This window comes from Crotalus tigris, unplaced genomic scaffold, assembly GCF_016545835.1.
Source record: "Crotalus tigris isolate CLP2741 ecotype Arizona unplaced genomic scaffold, ASM1654583v1 scf7180000019964.508439, whole genome shotgun sequence".
Taxonomy (NCBI): domain Eukaryota; kingdom Metazoa; phylum Chordata; class Lepidosauria; order Squamata; family Viperidae; genus Crotalus; species Crotalus tigris.
The window spans coordinates 460,044-486,901 of record NW_024097794.1 but is presented as its reverse complement, the minus strand read 5'-3'; the positions used below and the strand labels follow the sequence as shown (position 1 = coordinate 486,901).

Genomic DNA, 26,858 nt, shown 5'->3' with positions numbered 1-26,858 from the left:
GAGGAGACTTCAAAGAGAAGAAGACCTTTCCAGACAAGACGTGGGTTGGAGCCTTCGGAAGGTCGGGGAGAAAGAAGGACTGGCGTTGGGTCCTCTACCATGTCCCAAGGAGGCTACTTTGAGGGCGAGAGGCACTACCAAGCTCTGGAGATGGCTCCAGCGAGGTCAACCACCACCGACTTGGCCCCCTTGTGTGAATCGGAGCTGGCCTCCTACATTGGGGATGAGCAGTTACTCTCCGAGTTGCTTCAAGGGAACCAGCAGAGGTTGCCCAAGGGGGCCTCCTTCCCAAACTACTTCCCCACCGACCCGTACCCCTTCCTCTCTTTCGGAGGGGAACGCAAGGGCCTGTCCCCCTTTGACCCACGATCGATTGCGGTCAAGGAAGAACCTCGAGGTGGGCCAGCGGGGCGAGGGGTCGCGCGCCACCCGTACAGCGCCATGCACTTGCCCACAAGCCATTGTGCCCAGGTGGCCCTCACCCCACCAGGACCACGCGCCGGGCAAGCTCTGAGAGTGCTCAAGGTAAGGATGGAGAAGACCCACCCGTTGCCTTTTTTTCTAGCCTGGAGACCCCCAATTCTACCAGCTGACTGGAGAACGTTGGTTCCTTCAGCTGGTCTCCTAGAATATTATCACTGCAAGAAGGAAGAGTCTTTAAAACTCAGATATCTATATCTATATATCAGATATATCTGTATATCTATAATAATAATAATAATAATAATAAAGTTGGAAGGGACCTTGGAGGTCATCGAGTCCAACCCCCTGCTCAGGCAGGAAACCCTATACCATTTCGGACAAATGGCTGTCCAGTCTCTTCTTAAAAACTTCCAGTGTTGGAGCATTCACCATTTCTGGAGGCAGGTTGTTCCACTGGTTAATTGTTCTAACTGTCAGGAAGTTTCTCCTTAGTTCCAGGTTGCTTCTTTCCTTGGTTAGTTTCCATCCGTCTCTATCTCTATATCTCTCTATATCTCTCTATATTTCTATCTACCTATCCCTATCTCTATCTCTATCATCTCTCTCTCTCTCTCTCTCTCTCTCTCTCTCTCTCTCTCTCTCTCTGTCTATCTATCTATCTATCTATATCTCTATCTACCTCTCTCTATCTATCTATCTATCTATCTATCTATCTATCTATCTATCTATCTATCTATCTATCTATCTCTATTTCTATCTCTATATACCCATGGTCCTTTCCACCCTGGAGAACAGAGCAGAATAACAGAGTTGGAAGGGATCTTAGAGGTCATCTAGTCCAACCCCCCGCTCAAGCAGGAAAGCCTAGACCATTTCAGACAAATGGCTGTCCAATCTCTTCTTAAAAACTTCCAGTGTTGGAGCATTTACTGCTTCTGGAGGCAGGTTGTTCCACTGGTTAATTGTTCTCACTGTCAGGAAGTTTCTCCTTAGTTCTAGGTTGCTTCTCTCCTTGGTTAGTTTCCATCCGTTGCTTCTTGTCCTGCCTTCAGGCGCTTTGGAGAATAGCTTGACTCCCTCTTCTTTGGGGCAGCCCCTGAGATATTGGAAGGCGGCTATCATGTCACCGTAGACCTTCTTTTCACTACGCTAGACAAACTCATTTCCTGCAAATGTTCTTCGTATCTTTTAGCCTCTGGTCTCCTAACCATCTTTGTTGCTCTTCTCTACCCTTGCAAAGTTCTTGGAAAGAGATCTATTTTGCTTCTATTTGGGCCCATTGACACTTCATTGCTTGGGGGAGGGTTGATCAATGGGAGAGCAGAGGATTTTGCAGACAGGTCAGGATGATCTCGGGATCCATCGTGTGTTCTCAGTGGGTTTTCTACAGCACCACTGGATTTATGGAGAAGGACTGAAAGAGGACCTTGTCCTACACCATTGACGATCCCTAGTTGGACACGAGAAGAGGGAAGAATGGAGGCAAAGAAGATTAAAGTGGTGTTTCTCAATCTTGACAACTTTAAGATGGATGGACTTCAACTCCCAAAATTCCCCAGCCAGCAGAGCTGGCTGGGGAATTTTGGGAGTTGAAGTCCATCCATCTTAAAGTTGTCAAGATTGAGAAACACCGGATTAAAGAATTAATTTAGACGATATAGTTTTTGCTAGAAGGGGTAGTGAAGGCAAAAATTTAATAGAAAAGATACATTTTGAGAAGTCCTGAATCCCGATGTGTTGTTTTTCGGAGTCCCTGTTTTTGGCTCCTGTCCTTAACAAGCCAGATTCTGCGTGTCCCCATTTTAGGATTCTAGTCCCATTTAACTGGGCTTTGACCCTCCAATTCTCCAAAATTCTGATTTGTACTATTGGCCTGGTCCTGTCTCTCTCTGTCTGGGGGTCCTCCAATCTATCTCTCCTCGTCAAAGGAGCCCCCAAATCCATGGATATTTCACAGACCAAGATAACCCCATCCTGGCTCTGTCACGGTTTTAAAAGATAGGGCAGCCACGCACAAATAAGCAGAAAAACGTAACACAAACAACTCTAGTTTCTAAGAAAACCGGAGGCGCAGGTTTTTAAGTTCACAAGCTGAGGTAAACGCCAGGAAGCGCTGGAGGAAACAAAGTTGTGTCAAAACTCACCCAACGCACCAACCCGTAAGATGGCTTGTTTGTGGCTTGGCGTGATGGTGGCGTTTGACAGCCCAGCTTGTCTTGCTCAGCGTAGCTTATAGCTTGGCACCACAGAGGGGTCTAACAACCCATAGTTACCTCAATCGCGGCTTATCGAGAAGAGACGATAGGTGAAGAGACCCAGGATGGTTGATATCAAACCATCATCAGGTCTCAGATGGAAATTCCAAAACATTTAGGCACAGAGCTTGACCCATTCGACAAAGCGACAAAAAGATGGATTTTCCCATTTCTTTCAGGGATCCCCTTGCAGATCAGATGGGACATGGGGTGTATATAATTGCAGAAACGGGGGGATCAGACTAAGGGTCCCCAGCCCACCCCAGCCTGAAGATCAATTGTCCCTTTCTTTTTTAGCATTAAAACTTAGCTGCTTTTGCAAGGGCCTTGCAGTTTGGAAGACGGAATCGGTCCTTTAGCCCAGAAAAGTTTGTCCATTATAGGATTTTATTTCCCCCCCCCACCCTATTTTTCCCCCTCTTTTTTGCTGGATTCACTATTACCGCCCCTGTAGCTCCGATTTTTGCAGTTTTGGAATCTGAGAACGAGCGAGACGGGAGACGCTCACCATCCCTCACAGGCGGAAGGGTGGGTCAACTTTGAAGATAAATAAACTGGGCTCCCATAAGAGATATTTCGTGGCTTTGTGGTCTAATAAAGCAGTTATCGGATGCCTGCAGATCAAACACCCAGAAGGATGCCGTTTCGGATGTGATTTAGACAGAGGGGAAGGAGGGGGACGGGGGGGCCGCAAACTCGGCTGTTGTAGGGAGAGCTGGCCCAGGGCCGCGTCAGGAAAAAAACGTTTGCCAAACCCTTTTTGCAGAAGATCTAAAGACCTTATGAAAATATTTATGAGAAGCTAGGCAGAGGCTGCCTTTGCAGCCAAAAAAGGGCTGAGCGGGACTGTCGGCCGTCCCGAAAATCCAGGACAATGAAAGGAAACTCTACCATTCCCGTAGGAAATTAAGAAGTTCCATCCCACGTAAAAGGGGAAATCGTGGCATTCACACCAGGAAGTTTTTCTCGGTGCCTGGAGAGAAATATAATCTCGGGAACTGTAAGAGGGAAGAAAACGCCTGCTCTCGTTGATAGTAATTTAACCATGTGGGAATATCTGGGAATAATTGGAAATAACAAGAGCTGGAAGGGACCTTGGAGGTCTTCTAGTCCAACCCCTTGCTCAAGCAGGAGACCCTATACCAGTGGTTCTCAACCTTTTTAATGCCGCGACCCCCAATTGGTCGTAAGTCGAGGACTACTCAACCGGTCGTAAGTTGAGGACTACTCAACTGGTGTAGCACCGTTTGCAGAATGGGACTTTTGGCGGGCTCAGCAGGGCAGAGACAGCCTGGACAATTCCTATTGGCTTTGGAAAGCCAATAGAATAAAAGGGAGTAGCACAGCTAAGGAAAAGGGGGAAAAAATGGCAGACTGCATTGTTTGGCGACCCCCGTGAAATGGTCGTTCGACCCCAAATGGGGTTCCGACCCACAGGTTGAGAACCACTGCCCTATACCATTCCAGACAAATGGCTGTCCAATCTCTTCTTTAAAAGGAGGAAGAGGAGGAGGAGGAAGAGGAGAAGGAGAACACAATTGGAAGGGACCTTGAAGGTCATCTAGTCCAACCTGCTGCTCAGGCAGGAAACCCTGTGCCATGTCAGATAAATGGTGGCCCAATCTCTTCTTAAAAAGGAGGACAAAGAGGAGGAGGAGGGGGAATAATAAAGCTGGAAGGGACCTTGGAGGTCTTCTAGTCCAACCCCCTGCTCAAGCAGGAGACCCTATCTCATTTCAGACAAATGGCTGTCCAATCTCTTCTTAAAATGGAGGAGGAGGAGGAGGAGAACACAGTTGGAAGGGACCTTGGAGGTCTTCTAGTCCAACCCCCTGCTCATGAAGGAGACCTATACCATTCCAGACAAATGGCTGTCCAGTGTCTTCTTAAAATGGAGGAGGAGGAGGAGGCAGGTTGTTCCACTGATTAATTGTCCTCATTGTCAGGAAGTTTCTCCTTAGTTCTAGGTTGCTTCACTCCTTGGTTAGTTTCCATCCGTTGCTTCTTGTCCTGCCTTGGAGAATAGCTTGACTCCCTCTTCTTTGGGGCAGCCCCTGAGATATTGGAAGGCTGCTATCCTGTCCCCCCTCGTCCTTCTCTTCATTAAATGAGGCATCTGTAATTCCTGCAATTGAGATTCCCCCCCCCCCGGACAATCTAGGTTGTGTTGCCATTTAAGAGATGAACATCCAACAGATTCTTAATTTTTAACTTCTCTACTCTTTCCATTTCTTTCTCTGTCATTTTTCATCTCTGGAGAGTTTGAAAAATAGACTGGATAACCATTTGACCAGGATGGGATAAGGTCTCCTGTCTTGAGCAGGGGGTTGGACTACATGACCTCCCAGGTCCCTCGGAGTCTAGTTCTGTATTCTCAGCCTTTCCACCCTCTTAGCCCTTCTTTTTAAACTTGGAGAAATCCAGGATTTTATGTTTTTGGAGAGGGGAGGGGCGGGGAAATACAGAAGCTCCTTTCCCCATGGCGTGTTCTTCTTGGCTAACTACGCAACCGATAGAGATGACCGCAATTGGAAACGGCACAATTCAAATGCGTTTCACACAAGAATCTGCCTTGCAGCTTTGGGTCCTGGATCAAATCTGAAATCCGTTCTTTAATAAAAAAAACAAAAAACACTCTTAACTTTTTCCACCTGGGTTTTTTTTTTAAAAGAAAAAAAGAAAGAAAGAAGGAAGGAAGGAAGGAAGGAAGGAAGGAGGAAGGAAGGAAGGAAGGAAGGAAGAAAGAAAGAAAGAAAGAAAGAAGAAAGGAAGGAAGAAAGAAAGAAAGAAAGAAAGAAAGAAAGAAGTTTTTGCACTCTTGAGACTTTGTTTGACCGATTATTTGAAGCCAGAAATTCTCACCTCAAAATTTCTGTAGGAAGCGAAGCTTTCCTTATCATGAGCTTTATTTTCTTTAACTTAAATTGTGTGTGTGTGTGTGTGTGTCTGCTGGGAGACTGGCAACCACAAGTAAATGGGTGGAGGGTGGGGAAGATGTTTATAAGGGGTAGATGGGCAAGAAAGATAGAACTCTGACGGCAGAAAAAGAACCAGAGGTGCATTGAGTTTGTCCTTTGAGTTTCTGCTTGTTTTTGTTTTCTTATTTATTTGTTTGTTTGTTTCAATTATTTATTTTTATTTTATTATTATTGCCTTTTGTTTTATTTTTAATTTGTTTATTCTTATTTTTTTTATTTCATTATTACTTTAAAAAATATATTTATTTTCTTTTTAATGCCTAAAGGCCAAGTTACAAATGGGGACAAAACTTTCCTGCCTTTCGGAGGGAGCTTGAATGTCTCTTGCGGTGGGCTTTCATTAACCCAAATCTATTTGATGATTTACTTAATCCGGTTTCTAGGCTGCTCCGATCCTGCAGATTCTTATTTTAGGAACTGCGCTACAGTTTTTTTCAATGTGGGCTTGAGTTTCAAACTGATGGGAAAGTGTATGAGGGGGTTCTGGGTGCTTAAAAAGGGGGCATTCGATGTTTCTCTGTGTGAGAGGGAGAGAGAGAGAGGGAGGGAGGGAGAGGGAGGGAAGGAGGGAGAGAGAGGGGGAGAGAGGGAGGGAGAGACAAAGGAAGGGAGGCAGGGGGAGAGAGGAAGAGAGAGGAGAGGGGGAGGGAGGGGGAGGAAGAGGAGGAGGGAGGGAGAGAAGGAGGAAGGGGGAGAGAGGGAGGGAAGAAGGGAGAGAGACAAGGAAAGAGAGGGAAGGAGAGAGGGAGGGGAGGGAGAGAGGGAAAGAGGGAGGGAGAGAGGGAGGGAGAGAGAGGGAGAGAGAAGGACAGGGAGAGAGACAGGGAAAGAGGGAGGAAGAGAGGGAGAGGGAGGGGAGGAAGAGAGGGAAAGAGGGAGAGAGAGAGGGAAAGAGGGAGAGAGGACAGGGAGAGAGGGAGAGAGAGCGGGAGAGGAAGGGGGAGAGAGGGAGGGAAGGAGAGAGAGAGACGGAATGAGAGGGAGAGAGAGAGGGAGAGGGAGGGGAGGGAGAGAGAAAAAGTGAGGGAGAGAGGGAGAGAAGGAGGAAGGGGGAGAGAGGGAGGGAAGAAGGGAGAGAGACAAGGAAAGAGAGGGAAGGAGAGAGGGAGGGGAGGGAGAGAGGGAAAGAGGGAGGGAGAGAGAGGGAAGGACAGGGAGAGAGACAGGGAAAGAGGGAGGAAGAGAGGGAGAGGGAGGGGAGGAAGAGAGGGAAAGAGGGAGGGAGAGAGGGAGAGAGGGAGAGAGAAGGACAGGGAGAGAGAGAGAGAGCGGGAGAGGAAGGGGGAGAGAGGGAGGGAAGGAGAGAGAGAGACAGGGAAAGAGAGGGAGAGAGAGAGGGAGAGGGAGGGGAGGGAGAGAGAAAAAGAGTGAGGGAGAGAGGGAGAGGGAGGGAGAGAGGGAGAGAGAAGGAGGGAGGAGAGAGGGAGGGAAGGCGGGAGAGAGAGACAGAGGGAAAGAGGGAGGGGAGGGAGGAGAGAGAGGGAGGGAGAGAGGTAAGGAAAGAGATTGAGAGGGAGAGAGAGGGAGAGAGATTGAGAGGGAGGGAGGGAGGGAGAAAGAGTAAGGGAGAGAGAAAGGGGGAGAGGGAAGGAGGAAGGAAGTCAGAAGAGAAAAAAGAGAGGGAGGGAGGGAGGAAGAGGGGGGGGAGAGAAGAAATGAGGAAACCATTGGGGGGGGGCTTTGAGAAACGTTCTGAGCACAAGAAACTTAAAATAATCCTATCTTGAATTTGATTGATGACAGCTCTTCGAGATAGGCTACCCCAGGGGTAAGCACCTTGGCTCTTTTATGACTCCTGGACTTCAACTCCCAGAATTCCTGAGCCTGCATGGCTCAGCTTGGAAACTTTTCCCTTTCCCCTCAGCGTGGCTGGCTCAGGAATTCTGGGAGTTGAAGTCCACGAGTCATAAAAGAGCCAAGGTTGTCTACCCCTGGCTAGCTCAACAAACAGGAATGGTAAGGATTTCAGGAAGGGACTTTAATCTAGGAAGGCAGAGAAGCAAGAAGTTGAAAGCCTCTCACATTTTTATTCTGTGCCAGCGTATACTAAATAAAATCAAGGTAGGGCTGTCTTGAGTTTCCTGCTCACCTCTTCCTCTTTCCCAGGCGAAGAATCTTTTCCCCCCTCATCTCTTATCAGCTTTCTCGTTCCTTTCCTATCTCTGTAGTTGAATCGACTGTATGTTCCTTCACAGGTTGCCCCACTTCCCCTACCTGAATAACAGCGTTAAATGGGACCTTGGAGGTCTTCTAGTCCAACCCCCTACTCAGGCAAGAAACCTTACACCATTTCAGACGGATAGTTGCCCAATCTCCTCCTAAAAGCCTCCCGTGATGGAGCACCCATCATTTCTGGTGGCCAGTAGTTCCACTGATGAATTGTTCAAACTCTCAGGAAATGCCTTCTTAGTTCCAGGCTGCTTCTCTCCTTGATCAGTTTCCCTCCGTTGCTTCTTGTCCTGCCTTCCGGTGGGCTTGGCCCCCCCGCCCAGCATCTATAACCTGTTGTTCTCCTCGCCCGCAGAGTCCGGCCTGCAACCCGCCCCCTCCTTGCGGCACCCCCAAGGGAAAGAAATCCTTGAACAAAGACAGCCTGGAGTACCGCCTGCGCCGCGAGCGCAACAACATTGCGGTGCGCAAAAGCCGCGACAAAGCCAAGCGCCGGGTGATGGAGACGCAACAACGCATGGTGGAACTGCTGGGGGAGAACGAACGGCTGCGCAGCCGGGTGGATCAACTGATGCAGGAAACCGAGACCCTCCGGGATATTTTCCGGCAGGTGCCCGAAGCCGCCAGGCTGATCAAGGATCTCGGGGGCTGCAGCTGAAGCCGGCAGGGGTTGGGGTGCAAGGTGCAAAGAGGGGTGGCTGGAATCTAAAGCTTTTGCGTGTGTAAATAAAAAAGGATCGTTGCTCGGCTATAACCAAACATCTTTGGTGGTGAATTTTAATGGGTCTTCCAGGCTGCCCTCCAAAATCTTGTAAGCAAGGATTGAAATCTAGGTGTGTGGAAGATCTGGTGTCCCCTTGTAAATCTGGCCTTAGGTTCTGCCTCAGTTTACCTTCCCAATAAGCAACCGAGTCGGAAGATCATTTAAAACAGTGGTTCTCAACCCTTTTAATGCCGTGACCCCCCAACCGGTCGTAAGTCGAGGACTACTCAACTGGTGCAGCACCGTTTGCAGACGGGGGCTTTTGGCGGGCTCAGCAGGGCAGAGACAGCCTGGACAATTCCTATTGGCTTTTGAAAGCCAATAGAATTAGACTCTATTCAAGAGAGTCTATTCTATTGGCTTTCAAAAGCCAATAGAATAAAAGGGAGTAGCACAGCTAAGGAAAAGGGGGAAAAAAATGGCGGACTGCATTGTTTGGTGACCCCCGTGAAATGGTCTTTCGACCCCAAATGGGGTCCCGACCCACAGGTTGAGAACCACTGATTTAAAAGCAGTTTATTAGGGTAAAGTATAAAGTAAGATCTCTCTATGAAAAAGGAGAGAGAGAACCCCACACCCATCTTAAATTCCTTGCTACAAGGGTAATTTGGACCATTGTTGCCCGTCCCCACACTCACAAGCACATACACACACACAGTTTCTGCACGGCCACTGTTAGCTTGCGCTTCCCTTACCTGCCATTAAATCTTGGCCTTAGGGTGATCCAGAGTGGAGCAATGCGACCGAGGCTTAAAAACAGGTGACGTGCATTTTGTAAATTGCTCACTAACGTAATTATTTTGTCTTTTAATTCGATTTATTTTTCTCTCTTTTCAAATGATGTTCAGGTTTCTTGCCTTGTAACATTCTTAAACTGATAAAACAGGCTGGAAAGGAGCCTCAGATAAGAAAAAAAGTTTGCTAGTACAAATTGGGGGATCTGGATTAATCTCTTTTGTGAATTCCAAACTACGTTGTTTCTGACAATTGACGCTCCTTCTGACGTCAGACCTCATTTTGATGAACCTGGGTGATATTACGGGATGCAAATAGGTAACACGTTTGACTACAGGTAAAGGGGAAGTTACTTTTACCCCGTCCGATCAAATTTGCTCTTTTTGCTGTGTTAGTTATACGAGGGCAATTCAGAAATAAACCCCCGTTTGGTTGTCAATGACCGACACTCGCAGATACAAAACTTTTTTATTATACTCATTAGAAAACTATAACATGGCATTTACTTTTCGACGTAATCGCCATTCAGACGGAGGCACATGTCATCCCGTCTAACAAGGTTAGAAATGCCTTAGTCGTCGTCACTCAGCGCTAAATCTGGGCTATTGGGGATGTGTGTGTGATCAAAAACATCCCAAGGGAACTGCTTCAAACGTTCTTGGATGCGCCCAGTGGTGTACGGGTGAGCATTATATCATGAACCAACACCACACCGGAAGTGGTGCCGTAAAAAATCCTGCCAAATGTGAAGATGCCAAAGGAATAACTGCTAGTGAAGTCCATGGAGTGTGGTTTGACCATCAATTCAGACGTCTAGTGTGAAACTCCTTTGGGAGTGGGGCGGCTTATAAATTTTAAAAATAAATAAATAAATAAACGTTACAAAAACTCAGATGAGCCGTCCATAACGAGCGTCTGGGCGTGCTGACTTCCGGTGTGGTGTCGGTTCACAATGCTCGCCCGCACACCGCCAGATGCACCCAAGAGCTTTGGAAGCAATTCTGTTGGGATGTTTTTGATCACCCCCCCATAACTCAGATTTGGCGCCGAGCGACGACTACTAAGGAATTTCAAACCTTGTAAGACGTGACCACATGTGCCTCAATTGGAATGGCGATGATGTCGAAAAGTAATGTATTGTTGTAGTTTTCTAATGTGTATACTAGAAGTTTTGTATCGGCCAGTGTCTGTCATTGATAACCAAACGGGGGTTTGTTTCCGAATTGCCCTCGTATAATTAACACAGCAAAGAAAAATGAAAGAGCGAATTTGATCGGACAGGATAAAAGTAACTTCCCCTTTGCACAGGAAATCTATTACATGTAGTCAAACGTGTTACCTATTTGCATCCCGTAATATCACCCATGTTCATCAAAATGAGGCCTGACGCCAGAAGGGGTGTCAATTGTCAGGAATAAGGTAGTTTGGAATGTACAAAAAAGATTAATCCAGATCCCCAATTTGTACTACCAAACTTTTTTTACTTATCTGGGGCTCACCTCCAGCCTGTTTTATCAGTTTAGGAAGGTTAAAAGCTAAGAAACCTGAACATCATTTTAAAAGAGAGAAAAAAATCAAATTAAAATACAAAGTAATTACATTAGTTAGCAATTTACAAAATGTACGTCAGGGGCAAAACCCTCATCTGTTTTTAAGCCTTGGTCACATTGATCCACTCTGGATCAGCCTAAGGCAGACACTTTATGGCAGGTAAAGGAAGCAGAAGGTGACAGTGGCCGTGCAGAAATTGTGTGTGTGTATGTGCTTGTGAGTGTGAGGCAACAGTGCTCGGGAGGCCTCAGGTGAGATCCCTGGCCCAAGCCTACTTTGGTGACATTGTTCTTCTGTCCTGTCCCTAACCAGGAATTCCCAATTTTGATAACTTCAAGACTTGTGGATTTCAACTCCTAGAATTCCTCATCCAGTCATGCTGGCTGGGGAATTCTGGGAGTTGAAGTCCACAAGTCATAAAAGGGCCAAGGTTGGGGACCCTTGCCCTAATTGATGGCTCACACCCCTAGGAAGTTCCTCCCGATTTCTACACTCTGCACGAGTGTTTCTCAACCTTAGCAACTTTAAGATGTGTGGACTTCAACTCCCAGAATTCCCCAGCCAGCATGCTGGCTAGGGAATTCTGGGAGTTGAAATCCAGACATCTGAATGTTGCCACGGTTGCGAAACACCATCCTAAAGGGATTCAATCTTCTCTCATTTCCACTGTGGATTTCTATCTGCCAGGGACCAAGTCACACAAGTAGACAAAGAAAACAGACCCACAAACACACCTCCCAGAGGTGGTGGGAACCTTCCTCCTTAGCCAAGATAACGCCTGCAAGTTTTGGACTCAGTTAGTTATTGTAACAAGCTGATGATGGTTTAGGCCTGTGTTTCTCAAGCTTGGTCACTTGGAGAATTGTGGATTTCAACTCCCAAAATTCCCCAGACAGCTGGGAGTTGAAGTCCATAATTCCCCAAGAATTCTGGGAGTTTAAGTCCACAATTCTCCAAGTGACCAAGCTTGAGAAGCGCAGGTTTCGATCCACCTAGAACAAAATACTATCCTTCTGAAGCATCTTCCAACATCTGAAGCAGATTTGTTGAAGGCCGAAAGCCTGTTTTCAAAATGGAAGGGAGGGTGAGACCACCTATCATAAGAGAATGGGATATCCCAGGGATAGGCAACCTTGACTCTTTTATGACTCGTGGACTTCAACTCCCAGAATTCCTGAACCAGCATGGCTCAGCTTGGAAACCTCTCCCATTCCCCTGGCTGGCTCAGGAATTCTGGCTGGCTCAGGAATTCTGGGAGTTGAAGTCCACGAGTCATAAAAGAGCCAAGGTTGCCTACCCCTGCACTAGACCAGGGGTAGGCAACCTTGGCTCTTTTATGACTCGTGGACTTCAACTCCCAGAATTCCTGAGACAGCATGGGGGAAACTTTGGCCCCTTCATGACTCGTGGACTTCAACTCCCAGAATTCCTGAGGCAGCATGGTGGAACTATGGCCCCCTCATGACTTGTGGACTTCAACTCCCAGAATTCCTGAGGCAGCATGGGGGAAACTTTGGCCCCTTCATGACTCGTGGACTTCAACTCCCAGAATTCCTCAGCCAGCATGGCTCAGCTTGGAAACCTCTCCCTTTCCCCTCAGCATGGCTGGCTCAGAAATTCTGGGAGTTGAAGTCCACCAGTCATAAAAGAGCCAAGGTGGCCTACCCCTGGACCTTCCCAAAATTAAATCTAAATATTTTTCCATCTCACCCACGTGTCCCATGTGGTGACATTTAATAGAACACTGTCTCACCATTTCCATTGTTAAAAACTCCTTCAATCTCCTCTCGAGGGAATCTCTTAAATTCTGGATTTGAAGGACAGGCAGGCCTCAGCTTATGATGATCTGTTTAATGATCGTTCGAAGTTACAACGGCACTGAAAAAAAAAGCGACTTAGAAGCGTTTTTCACACTTAACGACCGTCGCAGCATTCCCCCTGGTCACGCGAGCAAACTTGAGACGCTTGGCAACTGACTCACATTTATGACGGTCGCAGCATGCCTGGGGGTGTCACGCAATCCTCTTTTCGACCTTCTAACGAGCGAAATCAATGGGGGGGGAGGCCAGATTCACTTAATGACCGTGTGATTCACTTAGCAATGTTAGTGATTCCCTTAACAACCGCGGCCGGAAAGGTCATAAAAGGGGGCAAAATCCACCGAACCAATCTTTCGCTTAACCACAGAAACATTGTGTTCATAAGTCAAGGACTAACTGGACTTAACTTTAAGGAAATGGAGCCGGGGGTTGAAAGGAAGTTGAAGCTTTTTGAGTTACTTCTTTATTAAAAAAGAAAGGGAAAAAGAAAAAAAGAAACATAAGCAGGGGAGAAGTGTTTTTATTGCCCTTGGAGAAGCAAAACACGGGCTGATCCGAAAGAAATGGCCAGCGTCCAGTTCAGGAGCAGAAAAGTGCTTCACACAACAGATGTCAAACTGGATTAAAAACCACAGGGTGAAGTGGGTTTTCTTGTGGTTAGGGTGATTGCAGGCTTTCAGATGCGAATTTTTCCCAGCCCTATTCAGAAACTAGGGCTCCTTCCAAGTCCTCTTTGTTATTTTTAGGGAGAAAGAGCACCCCAGTGTGCAGAAAAGGATAGCTATCAACCACAATGAGGATAGAATAGGACAGAACAGACTAGAATAGAACAGTGGTGGCGAACCTATGGCACGCGTGCCAGAGGCGGCACTCAGAGTCCTCTTTGGGGGCACGCGTATCGTGCCCCGGAGATGGCAAGGGACTGGCCCCTGCCGCCCTGGCACTGCCCACCCAGCCTGCCGTGACCACTACAGCCACGCCCACCCAGCACCCGGTGATAAATAAGTGGGTTTTGGTTTGCAAGTTTGGGCACTAGGTCTCTAAAAGGCTCGCCATCACTGGAATAGAATAATAAAATACAGAATAGAATGGAATCGAATGGAATAATAATTAGAACAGAAGAGAAGAGAAGAGAAGAGAAGAGAACAGAATAAGAATTGGAATAGCATAGAATAGCATAGCATAGAATAGAATAGAATAGAATAGCATAGAATAGAATAATAACTAGAATAGAATAGAATAGCATAGAATAGAATAGAATAGAATAATAACTAGAATAGAATAATAATTAGAATAGAATAGAATAGAATGGAATGGAATGGAATGGAATGGAATAGAATAATAATTAGAATAGCATAGAATAGAATAATAATTAGAATAGAATAGAATAATAATTAGAATAGAATAGAATAGAATAGCATGGAATAGAATAATAATTAGAATAGAATAGAATAGAATGGAATGGAATGGAATAATAATTAGAATAGAATGGAATAGAATAATTTATTGTCACCTTGTACACTAATCGGCATACATTAAAATGAAATTTCATTGCATACAGCTCTCAAAGGATCAGTACCTCCAATATACACTACATATATATGAGAGAAATACATACATACATACATACTTATTAATATACCCACATATCTTATATGACACAGAGAAACTACGCAGTCTAGTTCGGATTATGTATATATGTGCATGGCGAGAAAACGGAAAGGAAAGAGCATTCCCAGGTTTAAAGCCTACATAACGGAAGGAACCTTGCGGGTCTTCTAGTCCAACCCCCTACTCAGGCAAGAGACCCTATACCGTTCCCGACAAATGGTTGTCTGGTCTCTTCTTAAAAACCACCAGTGATGGAGCACCCACAATTTCTGGAGGCAAGTTGTTTCACCGATTGATTGTTCTGTCAGGAAATTTCTCCTCTGCTCTAAGTTGCTTCTCTCCATCCAGTAATCCATACTTTCCATCCGTTACTTCTTGTCTTGCCTTGGAGAACAGGTTGACCTCCCTTTCTTCTTTGTGGCAGCCCCTAAGATATTGGAAGACTGCTATCATGTCCCCCCTCGTCCTTTTCTTCATTAGACTAGACATACCCAATTCCAGCAACCGTTCTTCATGTTTTAGCTTCCAGTCCCCTGATCATCCTTGTTGCTCTTCTCTGCACTCTTTCTAGAGTCTCAATATCTTTTTTTACATCGTGGTGACCAAAACTGGATGCCCTATTCCAAGCGTGGCCTTACCAAGGCGTAAAGTGGTATTAACACTTCATGTGATCTTGATCCTATCTCTGTTAATGCAGCCTAGCACTGTGTTGGCTTTTTTGGCAGCTGCAGCACATGGCTGGCTCCTATTTAAGTGATTGTCCACTAGGACTCCGAGATCCCTCTCACAGTTGCTATCCTTGAGCCAGGCGCCACCTATTCTGTACCTGTGCATAGAATAGGCGCTATCCAACATCAGGATGGGGTTCTTCCAGATGTTCCTCCAGCAAGGTCCACTTCCATCTTTTGGGTCTGTGCAGGATCCCCTTGTTTTAGAAAAGCTGACCGTTTCACCATTCAAAAAGACAGTTGGGCGTGGGCCACCCTAAGACCTGTCCAGCCCGACCATTGAGCAGAAGGTCAAGTAGCATCAGTCCTAACTTGAAGGATTCCCAGTCACTTTCTCCATGACGCTCCACCACACACACATACACACACACACACACACAGACAACCACACACACACACACACACACACACACACACACACACACAAGAATTGTGAAAGGCTGCGGTTGATGTTACAACCTCCAGAGAACTACATGGATGGAGGTGTTTTGATGAGGCGAGAAAGCCAACCTTTATCCTGTTACTGAGATCTTGTCACCACATCAGACACAACTCAGAGGCCTTGAGAAGAATGTTCCACTCCAGGCCGGCTCCTCAATTTCAGGCCTCGGCCCTCCCTTGCCAAGGTCCCCTGGTCTGGACGTTCTCCCGTCTGCTCCAAGACGGAGGTACGAAACCAGCTAACTTCAAGGTAAGCCACTACCCTTATTGCGCTGCGCTTGTGAAACGGACTGTTACACCATCAGGAAGGAGAAAGAAGCCTACCACAAACCACAGCCACCCTTCTCGTCTCCCCTTGCCCTCTGCAAACTTCAGAACCTCAGCCTTGAACCCCACTTTTGGAAACCGGACATCCAGTTCGAAGTACGGACCGGAGTCCAACCTAGACTCTTGTCCACCTCAGCCAACCAGATCCTGGAGGGAGAAGCATCCTCGGTAGGTCCGAACTCACTCCCCACCACCTTTTTTCGTCATCGTTGCGGTACTTCTCAGTTTCTCGACCGCGAAGGTACACCTTTTCCCGTTCCTCACACAACTCTCTCGGGCACCCTGCAACGGGCAACCTTTGCGCAACCTCTGCTGATCTGGAAAGCTTCCAGGAGCTGGCAGAACCATGGGTGGATGCTATCCACCCTGGTGCCTGAAGACCCACCAAGACAAAGGAGGCCGTTGGCGATGGAGGTCAAGGCCCCGTTTGCACCCCAAGGAACTGGACACCCTAGAAAACTTTCCAACCTTCCCAGCATGCTCAGCTGAGATGTGGCATTTCCTCAGAAGAGAACTGAAGGGTAGGAAGTCTCCTGACCAAATTCTGTGTCAGAGCAATTTTGCAGAAGCTATGAGACTCCATAACCCCAGGACAGGAGATGACACCTGTTTTCTTGGCATTTGTGTAAAGGGCAAGATTCAATGCAGAAAAAAAAAAAACACCCCACCATCCTTCCAAAATCTAGTTTTATGTTTCCTCGTGAGGACCCGATCTGAACAGAAGCCCCATTGATTTCATTCTGACAGTTTCTCCCGTCACCATCTTGCAGTGAAGCAGAACATTTCTCCGAGCTGGGTCCTTTTTCTTGCAAAATGTTTCATTAGCCAAACTAGGAGATTGTATCAGAATAACAGTGTCAGAAGGGGCCTTGAAGGTCTTCTAGTCCAACCCTCTGCTCAAGCAGGAGACCCTATACCAGGGGTAGGCCACCTTGGCTCTTTTGTGACTGGTGGACTTCAACTCCCAGAATTCCTGAGCCAGCCACGCTGAGGGGAAAGGGAAAGGTTTCCAAGCTGAGCCATGCTGGCTCTGGAATTCTGGGAGTTGAAGTCCACGAGTCATGAAGGGGCCAAAGTTTCCCTCATGCTGGCTCAGGAATTCTGGGAGTTCAACTCCATGAGTCATAAAAGAGCCAAGGTTGCCTATCCCTGCCCTAGCCAGCAAGGCTGGCTGAAGAATTCTGGGAAATGAAGTCCCCAGGTCTTAAAGCCGCCATGTTTAGAGATTCCTGAAATAGGGTCAAATCAGAAAAGATTCCATTTTCATCTCCCGCCGAGACAGAAATGGCGGTAGCAGATGGACTGTGCAATGTGCAGCAAATCGTATGATGCAGCCTCCGCATGAGGCAACCGGCCCACGGGCCAGCAGTTTGACACCTCTACCCTATACCAGGGGGAGGCCATCTTGACTCTTTTGTGACTGGTGGACTTCAACTCCCAGAATTCCTGAGCCAGCCATGCTGAGGGGAAAAGAAGAGGTTTCCAAGCTGAGCCATGCAGGCTCTGGAATTCTGGGAGTTGAAGTCCACGAGTCATAAAGCGGCCTAGGCCTAGGCCAGAGTTAGGCAACCTCAGCTGTTTTATGACTCATGGACTTCAACTCCCAGAATTCCTGAGCCAGCCATGCTGAGGAGAAAAGAAGAGGTTTCCAAGCTGAGCCATGCAGGTTCTGGAATTCTGGGAGTTGAAGTCCACGAGTCATAAAAGAGCTGAGGTTGCCTACCCCTGCCTGACCTATACCATTCCAGACAAAGGATTGTCCCGTCTCTTCTTAAAAAGGAGGAGGAGGAGGAGATTTGGAAGGGACCTTGGAGATCTTCTAGTCCAACCCCCTGCTCAAACAGAACATCCTATACTTATACGGAGAAATGGCTGTCCATTTTTTTTCTTAAAAATGTCCAGCGATAGAGAACCCACAACCTCTGGAGGAAGAAGTGTTCAACGCTAGCCATCGTCACCAGCACTGATGATATTACCTAGTTTGGATCATGAAACGTCTGCAAGGAGATGACCAAATTCAGAGAGCCCTCGTTTCAACCCTAAGTTACAAATATTCTCTTTTATCGGAAGCAAAACTTCCGATAAAATTTTCCTTCTCTGGTCACGAAGTTTCCAAAACTACCACGGGGCGGCTACTCGGTGGGAGGCAGCATTAAGCGGGTGGGAAAACTCGGGTGGTTTTTCAAACTGGATTGGAAAACAAATAAATAAATAAAAAACCTCCGCAGGTTTATAAAGACACATGAGAAAAGACACACTGGCTGAATTCACTCAGTGTAGCTAGTCCTCAGTTTACGACGAGCCCAACATTTCCCCTGGCTTCCCCCTTGACGCTGCCTGTCATGCAAAAGGGGATCACGTGAGCTTGGGACGCTGCAACCGTCACAGATATGAGTCAGTTGCCGAGCGGCCGAATTTTGATCACGTAACCATGTCTGCATCGGTCGTAAGTGTGAAAAACACTCGTTAAGTCCCTTTTTTCAGTGCACTGTAAATTTGAACGGTCACTAAATGAACCGTTGTTAAGTCAAGGACTTCCTTGTATACAATTTGCTTATGGAATTAATCGGGTTCTTGATAGCCTGCATGATGCAGCCCTCAATGAAGCTAATAACCCTTTTTCAAATGTGTACGTGTTAAGTGCCTCTGGGAAAACAAACCAGGGTTAAAACTAACCAGGTTAGTTTCAGGGATGCGCAAATAAACCAAAGGCAATGTCCAAAATGGTGTTTGGAAGGGATGAAAGCAAAGATCATTTCCAGGGGCAGAGAAACCTGGATTAATTTAAGGAACGGCGTCGTGATAAACACGGCTTTGCTCCATTCCTTTTCTTTATTCTGATTGACGACTTTAATTTCTTCAGTTTAGTATTTATTTATTTTTTCCTTGGGGTTATAAGGGGAAGTGGCATCAGGTAACTCGTGATGCTACCAGGCAGATGACTCTCTGTGGCATAAATTACACAATCTACATAATTCATTATCTTATGACATGGGTGATATGATAGCCGCTGGGCGGTAGGCCTCTGTCTGAATTCTGAATAAAGATGCTTATTCTGAAAGGGAACAGCAAGATGGGTATCGGTGTGTATGTGTGGAAAAATACACCTACACACAGACAATAAGCATTTTGTTTGAATGCAGCCACCTCCCTCATGCCTTTAAAACCGGTGTGTGTGTGTGTGTGTGTGTGTGTGTGTGTGTGTGTGTGTGTGTGTGTGTCTGAACTTGGCCATTTTAAGACTTGTGGACTTCAATTCCCAGAATTCCTCAGCTACTGGCTGAGGAATTGTGGGAATCGAAGTCCATAAGTCTTAAAATGGCCAAGTTCGGAGACCTCAGCTTTAAGACTTTCCCCGCCAAAGTAGAGTTTGCAGAGAGAATGTCAAACAAGGAAAAGGCTTTGATTGCATTTGTGGTGGCCATCTTGACTTTTTTGACCTCTGTGCCCATAGGAAAGCTGTCCAGTATTTCACAGAGTTAGCCCTGCTGATCAGAGGGTCCTTTTCATCAAACAACTACAAAAATAGATCATAATAAGAGCCAGTGGTTGGGTTGACCTGTTATGTTTAACCATCATGTATCAAATAAACCTCAATTGGTTGGATCTGCATTAAATCATGATTCACCCAACATACTGCAAAGGCCAATGAATTCTGTGTTGGCTTGATTCGTCTCATTAATCAGATTCTCTTCCTAATAGAGCCAGCTATTAAGACAGCCTCACTCACCCGGGTGGAAGAGATACTCCAGATGCTTACCCTTGGGCTAAAATTCCCATAATCCACAGCCAAGGGAGCTGTAGTCCAAAAGAGATACACTAAGTTTGGAAGGGCTGATCTACGGAGCTGTGCTCCATAATGGCTGGTGAGGTTTTGCACTAAAGCAGTGTTTATCAAACTTGGCTACTTTAAGAAGTGTGGACTTCACTTCCCACAATTCCCCAGCTAACAAAGCTCGCTGGGGAATGCTGGGAGTTGAAGTCCACACAGCTTACAGCCACCCACTTAAAAAAAAAAAAAAACAGGGCTGAAGGGAAGACTCAGTAGGTCCTCTAGTGGCCAGGAATGGAATTAACCATGAGAGCTGAATTTAAACCAGGGTCTTCAAACTTGGCTCTTTTATGACTTGTGGACTTCAACTCCCAGAATTCCTCAGCCAAGCACACCTGGAGGAGAAATTCTGGGAGTTAAAGTCCACAAGTCATAAAAGGGCCAGCTTTGAAGACCCAATTTCAACCATATCCTCTGCACACATCCTTACCTGTTGAACCTTTGAAGAACAGAGTTGGAAGGGACCTTGGAGGTCATCTAGTCTAACCCCCAGTCTCTGTTCCTAGACAAACCATAGAAACCTCTATTTGTTTAGTCATGCATTTTGGAATCCACCCTGCTTCCTTTGATCCACCCAATCTGCTAAGTCAAAGATAATTGTTTAATAATTCAACTAATCAAGGAGAAAAGCAACCCTGGAATGAAGAAATTTCCCAACAGTGAGAACAATTAACCGGTGGAACACCCTGCCACCAGAAGTTGTGGGGGCTCCATGAATGGAGGTTTTTAAGAAGAGACTGGACAGCCATTTGTCTGAAATGGTATAGGGTTTCCTGCCTGAGCAGGGGGTTGGACTAGATGACCCCCAAGATCCCTTCCAGCTCTATTCTGATTGACTGATTGAATTCCCCAGCCAGCATGCTTATCCACCCATCTTAAAAGTTTTCAAACCCTGCCCAACCTCATAATCCAGGATTAGGAAAATGCGACGCCAAGCTGAAATCCTGCTGACAGCGGAGGAACTCTTGTGCTCAAGAGACATTCCAATCTGCTGATTATCAGTTTATGGATTTCCATCACTGTCCAAAGATCTGAGACAAGGAAGATATAGTTAAAACTAAACTTTTGGCTTTGGGCTCTTTAGGGACATTTTGCAAAGGGCAAAATGATGAACAGAGGCTTCCTCCAGCATTGTTTCACCCTTTACGTCGATCCTCACCTAGCTAAACCCTAAAATGTCTTTCCATTACAAAGCTTGGTGGACGTTCTAGGCCAGGGCTCTTCCAACTTGGCCCTTTTATGACTGGTGGACTCCAACTCCCAGAATTCCTCAGTCAGGCACGCTGGCCGAGGAATTCTGGGAGTTGGAAGTCCACAAGTCATAAAAGGACCAAGTTTGAAGACCCCTATCTTTAGCTTGCCCCAAAATAGGGGCTAAAAGAGGTGCCCCTCCCTCACTACTGTGATTTTTCATTTTTGACTGAGGAGATAGAGTGGACCAAGGAAATCCAGGTCAAATTCTAAAAATGCATTACAGATAGTCCTCGGTTTACAAAAGTCTGTTTAGCAACCAAATTAACATCACTAAAAAAAATTGACTTAGGACAGTGATGGCAAACCTTTTAGAGACTGAGTGCCCAAACTGCAACCCAAAACCCACTTATGCATCGTCGGGTGCCGGGTGAGTGTGGTCCATTAGGTGGACGTGGCCCATTGGCTGGGCGTGGCTGCAGTGCTAACGGTAGAGTGGGTGGGACTAAAAAGTTCAATCAATCAATTCCAACTTTGCAAGATCTTTTTTTTTCCCCGCGAGTTGAAATTGACTGATTGATTGAACCTTTTTTTCTTCCACATGGCGATGGAGGCCTAAAGCGAAAAAGTTTTATAAAACCCAGCTGAAGGCCTAGGACTGGGACGACGGCGCACGTCGCCCACAGAGAGGGCTCTGAGTGCCGCCTCTGGCACCCGTGCCATAGGTTCGCCACCACTGACTTAGGCCCATCGCAGCAACCCCATGCTCACGTGATTTACATTTGGATTTTTGACAACTGGTTCATATTTGTGACCGTTGCTGTGTCTCCGTGTCATGTGATCCCCTTCTGCGACAATGAGATTGTTAAGCAAATTAGTAACTCGGTGGTTAAGTGAATCCCGCTTCCCCCGTCGACTTTGCATGTCAGAGAGTTGACGGGGGAAGTTGGATTCACTTAACAACCGAGTTACTAATTTGCTTAACAACCTAATTCGGGGGCTCAATGGTGGTTGCTAAGTAGAGGACTGTCTGTATTAAGCAAACTAAGGAGAAGGTTCTAGAAGGGCAATGAATGGCTTGCTTTAGGAACAGTCTGGATTTTAAAAAAAAAAATTCACAGGATGTTGAAACGAGAATAGAGTCCCTCAGTAATAAAGATGAATTTTTCTGTGCTGATAATCTCACAGTGATTTATACTTGGCTGATCGAGATCTGGGTGTTCATGCTTATCTTAGAGCTGAACAGCAATTTCCAGGCTCTAAAATAATATATCCAACTATTCATAATTGACTAATGATACGCTGGAAAAATATAATTTCCATGGCAAATCCCTTGCTAATTTTTATATACTGATGCATCTTGTTGACAAAATCATAAGACAAACAGAGAAGGGAGGGGGTGAGGGGTAGAGGGGGGTGAGGGAGGGAAGTAAGCAAGAGGGAAGGAAGAAGGAAGGAAACAGGGAGGGGTGAAGGAAGAAAAGGAGGGAGAGAAGGAAAGGGAAAGAGGTAAAGGAAAGAAACGGAGGAAGGAAAGAGGAAGGAAGGAAGAAAACAAAGAGGGAGGGAGAAGGAAAGAGAGAGAAGGAAGGAATAGAAAGCTAAGGAAGGATGGAGGGAGAGAAGGAAGAAGGAAGGAAACAGAGTAGGGAGGGAAGGAAGGAAAGAGGGAGAGAGAAGAAAGGAATGAAACGGAGTGAGGAAAGAAAGAAGGAAAGAAACAGGGAAGAAGGGGAGAGGGAGGGAGAGAAGGAGGGAAGGAAAGAAACAGGATGGGAAGGAAGAAAAGAGGGGCAGAGGGAGGGAGAAAAGAAGGGAAGAAAGGAATAGATGAAGGTAGAGAGATAGGGAGGGAGGGAAACAAGGAGAAAAACAGAGGGAAGAAGGAATGAAGGAAAGAGGGACAGAGGGAGGGAAAGAACAGACAAAGAAGAGAGGGAGGGAAGAAAGGAAAGAAACAGGAAGGAAGAAAAGAAAGGAAGAAGGAAGGAAATGGAGGTAGGAAAGAAACAGGGAGGAAAGAATAGATGAAAGGAGGGAAGGAAGGACAACATCAGTGGACCATCCTTTTTCAGCACAACCCAGCCTTTAATCTCTTGCATTGGCTACACAGTGTTTTATTCATATTATTCAGGGTGGCCCAAGAAGGCCGTTGGCTCTGTTTAATGGCAGCACACTGAAGACGTCCAGAGAAGTCGGTACAAAAAAAAGAAAGTGATGGGAGAGTCGCGGCCTGCGCTTCACAGCTGTCCGGCGGTGGCAGCTACTTCTCGGTAAAAGCGTCCGGCCAGGTCCGGCATCTCCTCCTCCAGCTGCCGGACAAACTCGTTGCGTTCGGCCTCCGACCAGCCCCGGAACCACTGGTCCCAGAGGCGCATCTGGCACTCGTAGATGGACGGCGGTTTTCCGGGCCCAACGTTGAGCCCGGCCAGGCTCTCAAGCAGGGGAAGCAGCTTCCAAGGGACGGCCTTGTCTACCAGGTCTCGGAGGAAGCGCTCCCGTTGGGCAGGAGTCCAGCCGGACAACCAGTGCAGGAGGCAGCGCATCTCTTGGGCCGTCACGTAGGACAAGGGCAGCGGCTCCGACATCCTGCACGGAGCGGCAGAGAGAAAACAGGGTGGGGTTACAGGGAGTCCTCGACTTACGACCGCCACATTTCTGTCATAAAGTGAGTTTTGTGAGATGAATTTGCTTTGGGAATTTTGTGAGGTGAATTTAGAGATTTTGTGAGGTGAATTTGCTTGGGAATTTTGTGAGGTGAATTTGAGAATTTTGTGAGGTGAATTTGAGAATTTTGTGAGGTGGATTTGGGAATTTTGTGAGGTGGATTTGGGAATTTTGTGAAGTGAATTTGGGAATTTTGTGAAGTGAATTTGAGAATTTTGTGAGGTGAATTTGGGAATTTTGTGAGGTGAATTTGAGAATTTTGTGACATGAATTTGGGAATTTTGTGACATGAATTTATTTGGGAATTTTGTGAGGTGAATTTGTTTGGGAATTTGTGTTATGTGAGTTTTGCCCCGTTTTACCACCTTGCTTGCCTTGGTTGTTAAAAGGGAATCCCTGAGGTTAACAAGTTAGTCACCCAGTCGTTAAGTAGATCTGGCTCCCCCCTCCATTGACTTTTGCTCGTCAGGTCACAAAAAGAGGATCGCATGATCTCAGGACACAGCGATGGTCACAGATATGAACCGGTTATCATTAACTGTGAAAAACAGTCATAAGCAACGTTTTTCAGCGCCACTGTAACTTTGAACGGTCAGCAAACCAAGTGTTGTAAGTCGAGGACGGTCTTGTGTGGTTTGGTGGGGCTTTTGAACCGCAGGCTTGAAGGAAGAGGATTTGAACCCAGGGCCGGGTTCAAAAGGGACTTTGTGGCGGCTCAAAGCTAAGCAAAGTCCGATCTGGTTCACACCTAGAGGGGAGAGTCCTGGTAATTCCTCAGCTGGAAACCGGATTCGAAAGCCAAAATCTTTCTTGCCATCGTTAAGTGTAAACCCAAGATGTTTGCCGCAGTTGGCCCTCAACTTATGTTTGAATGGTTGCTAAGTAACTGGTTGCAAGTCGAGGACTACCTGTATGATGCTCACGGCTTCTCTGTCCTGAATTTGCTCAGACTCAGAAAACAAGTTTTAATGACATTCCAAAACAAGGGACAAGCTTTTTCTGCCCCCTCCTTCCTTCCTCTCTTCCTTTCCCTTTCCTTGCTTCCTCTCCCCTCCCTTCTTTTCCCTTCCTTCCAGTTTCCCCTTCCCCCTTCCTTCCTTCTCTCCCTTCTTCCTTTCTTTCCTTGCTTCCTCTCCCCTCCCCCTTCCTTCCCTTTCCTTCCTTTCCCTTTCTTCTCCCCTTCCTCCCTTCTTTCCTCTCCTCCCCTTCCCTTCCTTTTCCTTCCACTTTTCCCTTTCCTTGCTTCCTCTCCCCTCCACCCTTTCTTTCCTCCCCTTCTCCTTTCTCTTCCTCTCCCCTTCCTTCCTCTTCCTTTCCCTTTCCTCTCCCCTTCCTCCCTTCTTTCCTTTCCTCCCCTCCCCTCTTTTCCCTTTCCTTGCTTCCTCTCCCCTCCGCCCTTCCCTTCTTCTTTCCTCTCCTTCCTTCCTCTCCTTTCCCTTTCCTTGCTTTCTCTCCCCTCCCCCCTTCTTTCCTCTCTTCCTCCCCCCTCCCTTCCCTTTTTTCCTTTCCTTCCTTCCTCTTCCCTCCCTTGGCTTCAATGCTGGGAATCTTAAAGCCGTCTGGAAGCACCGGGGAGGCTTCCTTTAAACGGGGAAGTTACGTGGCTATCAGATCCACAAGGACCCCAACAAGCCAGCTTGAACAGAACTGAGGTCGTGCAAATCCTGCACAAACCCGCTTTGCTTCCGGGTGCGCGCAAGGCAGAATCCCAGGCAAGGAGAACAGCCACCCCCCCCCCCGCCCTGGGTCTCGCCCACCGTTGGAATGCAGCCCCCGAGACACGTGTCCAGGGTTCACTCGGCACGATGGGAGTTGTAGTCCACCAACCCAGCAGGGCGAGCGCGGCTTCTGCAATGGCAACAAATCCCTTTCCCGAGCGGCCAGTCCCTGGAGCCGAAGACAAGCCTGCATTCCATTCTCACCTGTTTTGGCTCAGATCCCGGTTTGTCCCATGGCTGCGAAAGAAACTCTTGGCGTTTTCGTCCGCTCCGCCTTCGGCAGGAGGAAGAGCCTCAAGGCGGGGCGACGGAAATCGGCGAACTCGTCCGGAAATACCCGAAGCCGAACTCGGCCGCCAGGCTGTGGAACGAAGGCGCTTTCCTCGCGCTCGGCGGAAGTTGCCGAAAGTTTCCGTGAGGGCTCGAAGATCTCCGGAAGTTCCCGAGTCTTTCTCAGAACTTACTTCCAAGTTGGGACGGCTCCTCGAAAGACCCGGAAATGCCCGAAGTAGCCCGGAAAGAGTCGCCGACCTAAGCGGCGCCTTCGCCCCTCCCTCCTCCCCTTTCCCCATAGGGGTTCCGAACGCCGAACGGAAGTCTCCGAAAACAAACTACTCTCGGCGAAGAGCGGTCGGACGTTCACGAGACGGCCCGAGCGCGGGGTCGGAGGTCACCTCCGAGCGCCGAGGCCGCCTCCGGAAGTTCCCGAACGCCTCCGAAGCTCCTGGGAGGGCAGGCAGCAGCGCCACACAAGATGGCGGACGGGGAGGAGGTTACTCTGGACGGGAGGCCGCTTCAGGCGTTGAGGGTCGCCGACCTGAAGGAGGCTTTGGAGCAGCGGGGCCTGTCTAAGAGCGGGGCGAAGAACACGTTGATTAAGCGCCTCCGTGGGGTGAGGAAAAAGGGCCCGGCGGGAACGGGGCCCGGGGGCCCGGGTTGCTTCGCGCATGCGTAAACCAAGACGGGCAGGTTTTTTTTTTTGGGCTTCTAAGCAACGCGGGCCCCTGGCCCTGGGGTACCGCCGCTACTAAGCATGCGCGGGGCAATATCCCACTACTGCCACCAAGCAGAGGGGGGGGGAAAGAAGGGGGTCTCCGCCGGCTATAGGGAGAAGGGGGGGCGGGAATTGGCGGGAGAAGCCTTGACATCACTTTGGGGTTGCCCCGTGGGAACAGGGGAGGGGGGATCCCCTTTTAAGTGAGTGGGGGGAACCCTTGCGGAAGTTAGCAGCCTGTTGCTGATCTAGGGGGGAAATGGGGACTTCCTGGCCCCACCAGTGTTGGAGGGTTATTGGGGCACCCCCACGGTAGCCAAATCCTCTCCCCCACCCCCTGCCAGTTTTGCAACTGGCCTTTCATCTCAGTTTTTGGGGTGTGTGTGTGGGGGGGTCCACCATTCCTCCCCCCAAGAGCCCCCCCCCCAAGTTTCCTAGCAGATGTTCCTGCAATGAGATGAGCAGGAGACAGGCCCGGGCAGCTGTGTCAGCAGGGCTCTGCTCTGACCCTGCTTTTAATTCGGATTAAAAGTTTCATTTGGTGTATGGTTTTTCGAATGAAGTGTTGGGAGGGAAAAGGGATGGATTCAGCCTGGAAGAATTTAGGATTTGAAATTGTCCAGGGCTGCAGAACGGCTTGACTTCAGATGTTGTG

General features: G+C 47.6%; 3 protein-coding genes across 3 annotated transcripts in view; 2 read left to right on the top strand and 1 right to left on the bottom strand.

Moving 5' to 3' along the window:
* The first annotated feature begins 57 nt into the window (after positions 1-57).
* Positions 58-8,663, top strand: CEBPE (CCAAT enhancer binding protein epsilon). Its single transcript, XM_039365124.1, has 2 exons — positions 58-525; positions 8,181-8,663. The coding sequence occupies exons 1-2, from the start codon at positions 100-102 to the stop codon at positions 8,481-8,483; spliced, it is 729 nt and encodes a 242-aa protein (XP_039221058.1). The 5' UTR covers positions 58-99; the 3' UTR covers positions 8,484-8,663.
* Positions 8,664-22,891: 14,228 nt separating this feature from the next.
* CUNH14orf119 (chromosome unknown C14orf119 homolog) lies at positions 22,892-25,919 on the bottom strand. Its single transcript, XM_039365143.1, has 2 exons — positions 25,414-25,919; positions 22,892-23,413 (listed from the first exon to the last, which is right to left on the bottom strand). The coding sequence occupies exons 1-2, from the start codon at positions 25,779-25,781 to the stop codon at positions 23,065-23,067; spliced, it is 717 nt and encodes a 238-aa protein (XP_039221077.1). The 5' UTR covers positions 25,782-25,919; the 3' UTR covers positions 22,892-23,064.
* The window catches only part of ACIN1 (apoptotic chromatin condensation inducer 1), a 59,661-nt gene continuing 58,633 nt past the window's right edge, over positions 25,831-26,858 (top strand). Inside the window, exon 1 of the mRNA XM_039365140.1 lies at positions 25,831-26,101. Coding sequence (XP_039221074.1) covers positions 25,964-26,101 — 138 coding nt within the window. The 5' untranslated portion in view covers positions 25,831-25,963. The remainder of the gene's footprint in view (positions 26,102-26,858) is intronic.

Coding starts and splice junctions, on each gene's coding strand:
- CEBPE (XM_039365124.1), top strand. CDS start 100: ATGTCCCAAGGAGGCTACTTTGAGGGCGAGAGGCACTACCAAGCTCTG. Junction 526..8,180: donor AAGCTCTGAGAGTGCTCAAG/GTAAGGATGGAG, acceptor CCTCGCCCGCAG/AGTCCGGCCTGCAACCCGCC.
- CUNH14orf119 (XM_039365143.1), bottom strand. CDS start 25,781: ATGGGGAAAGGGGAGGAGGGAGGGGCGAAGGCGCCGCTTAGGTCGGCG. Junction 23,414..25,413: donor CGGGATCTGAGCCAAAACAG/GTGAGAATGGAA, acceptor CGCTCCGTGCAG/GATGTCGGAGCCGCTGCCCT.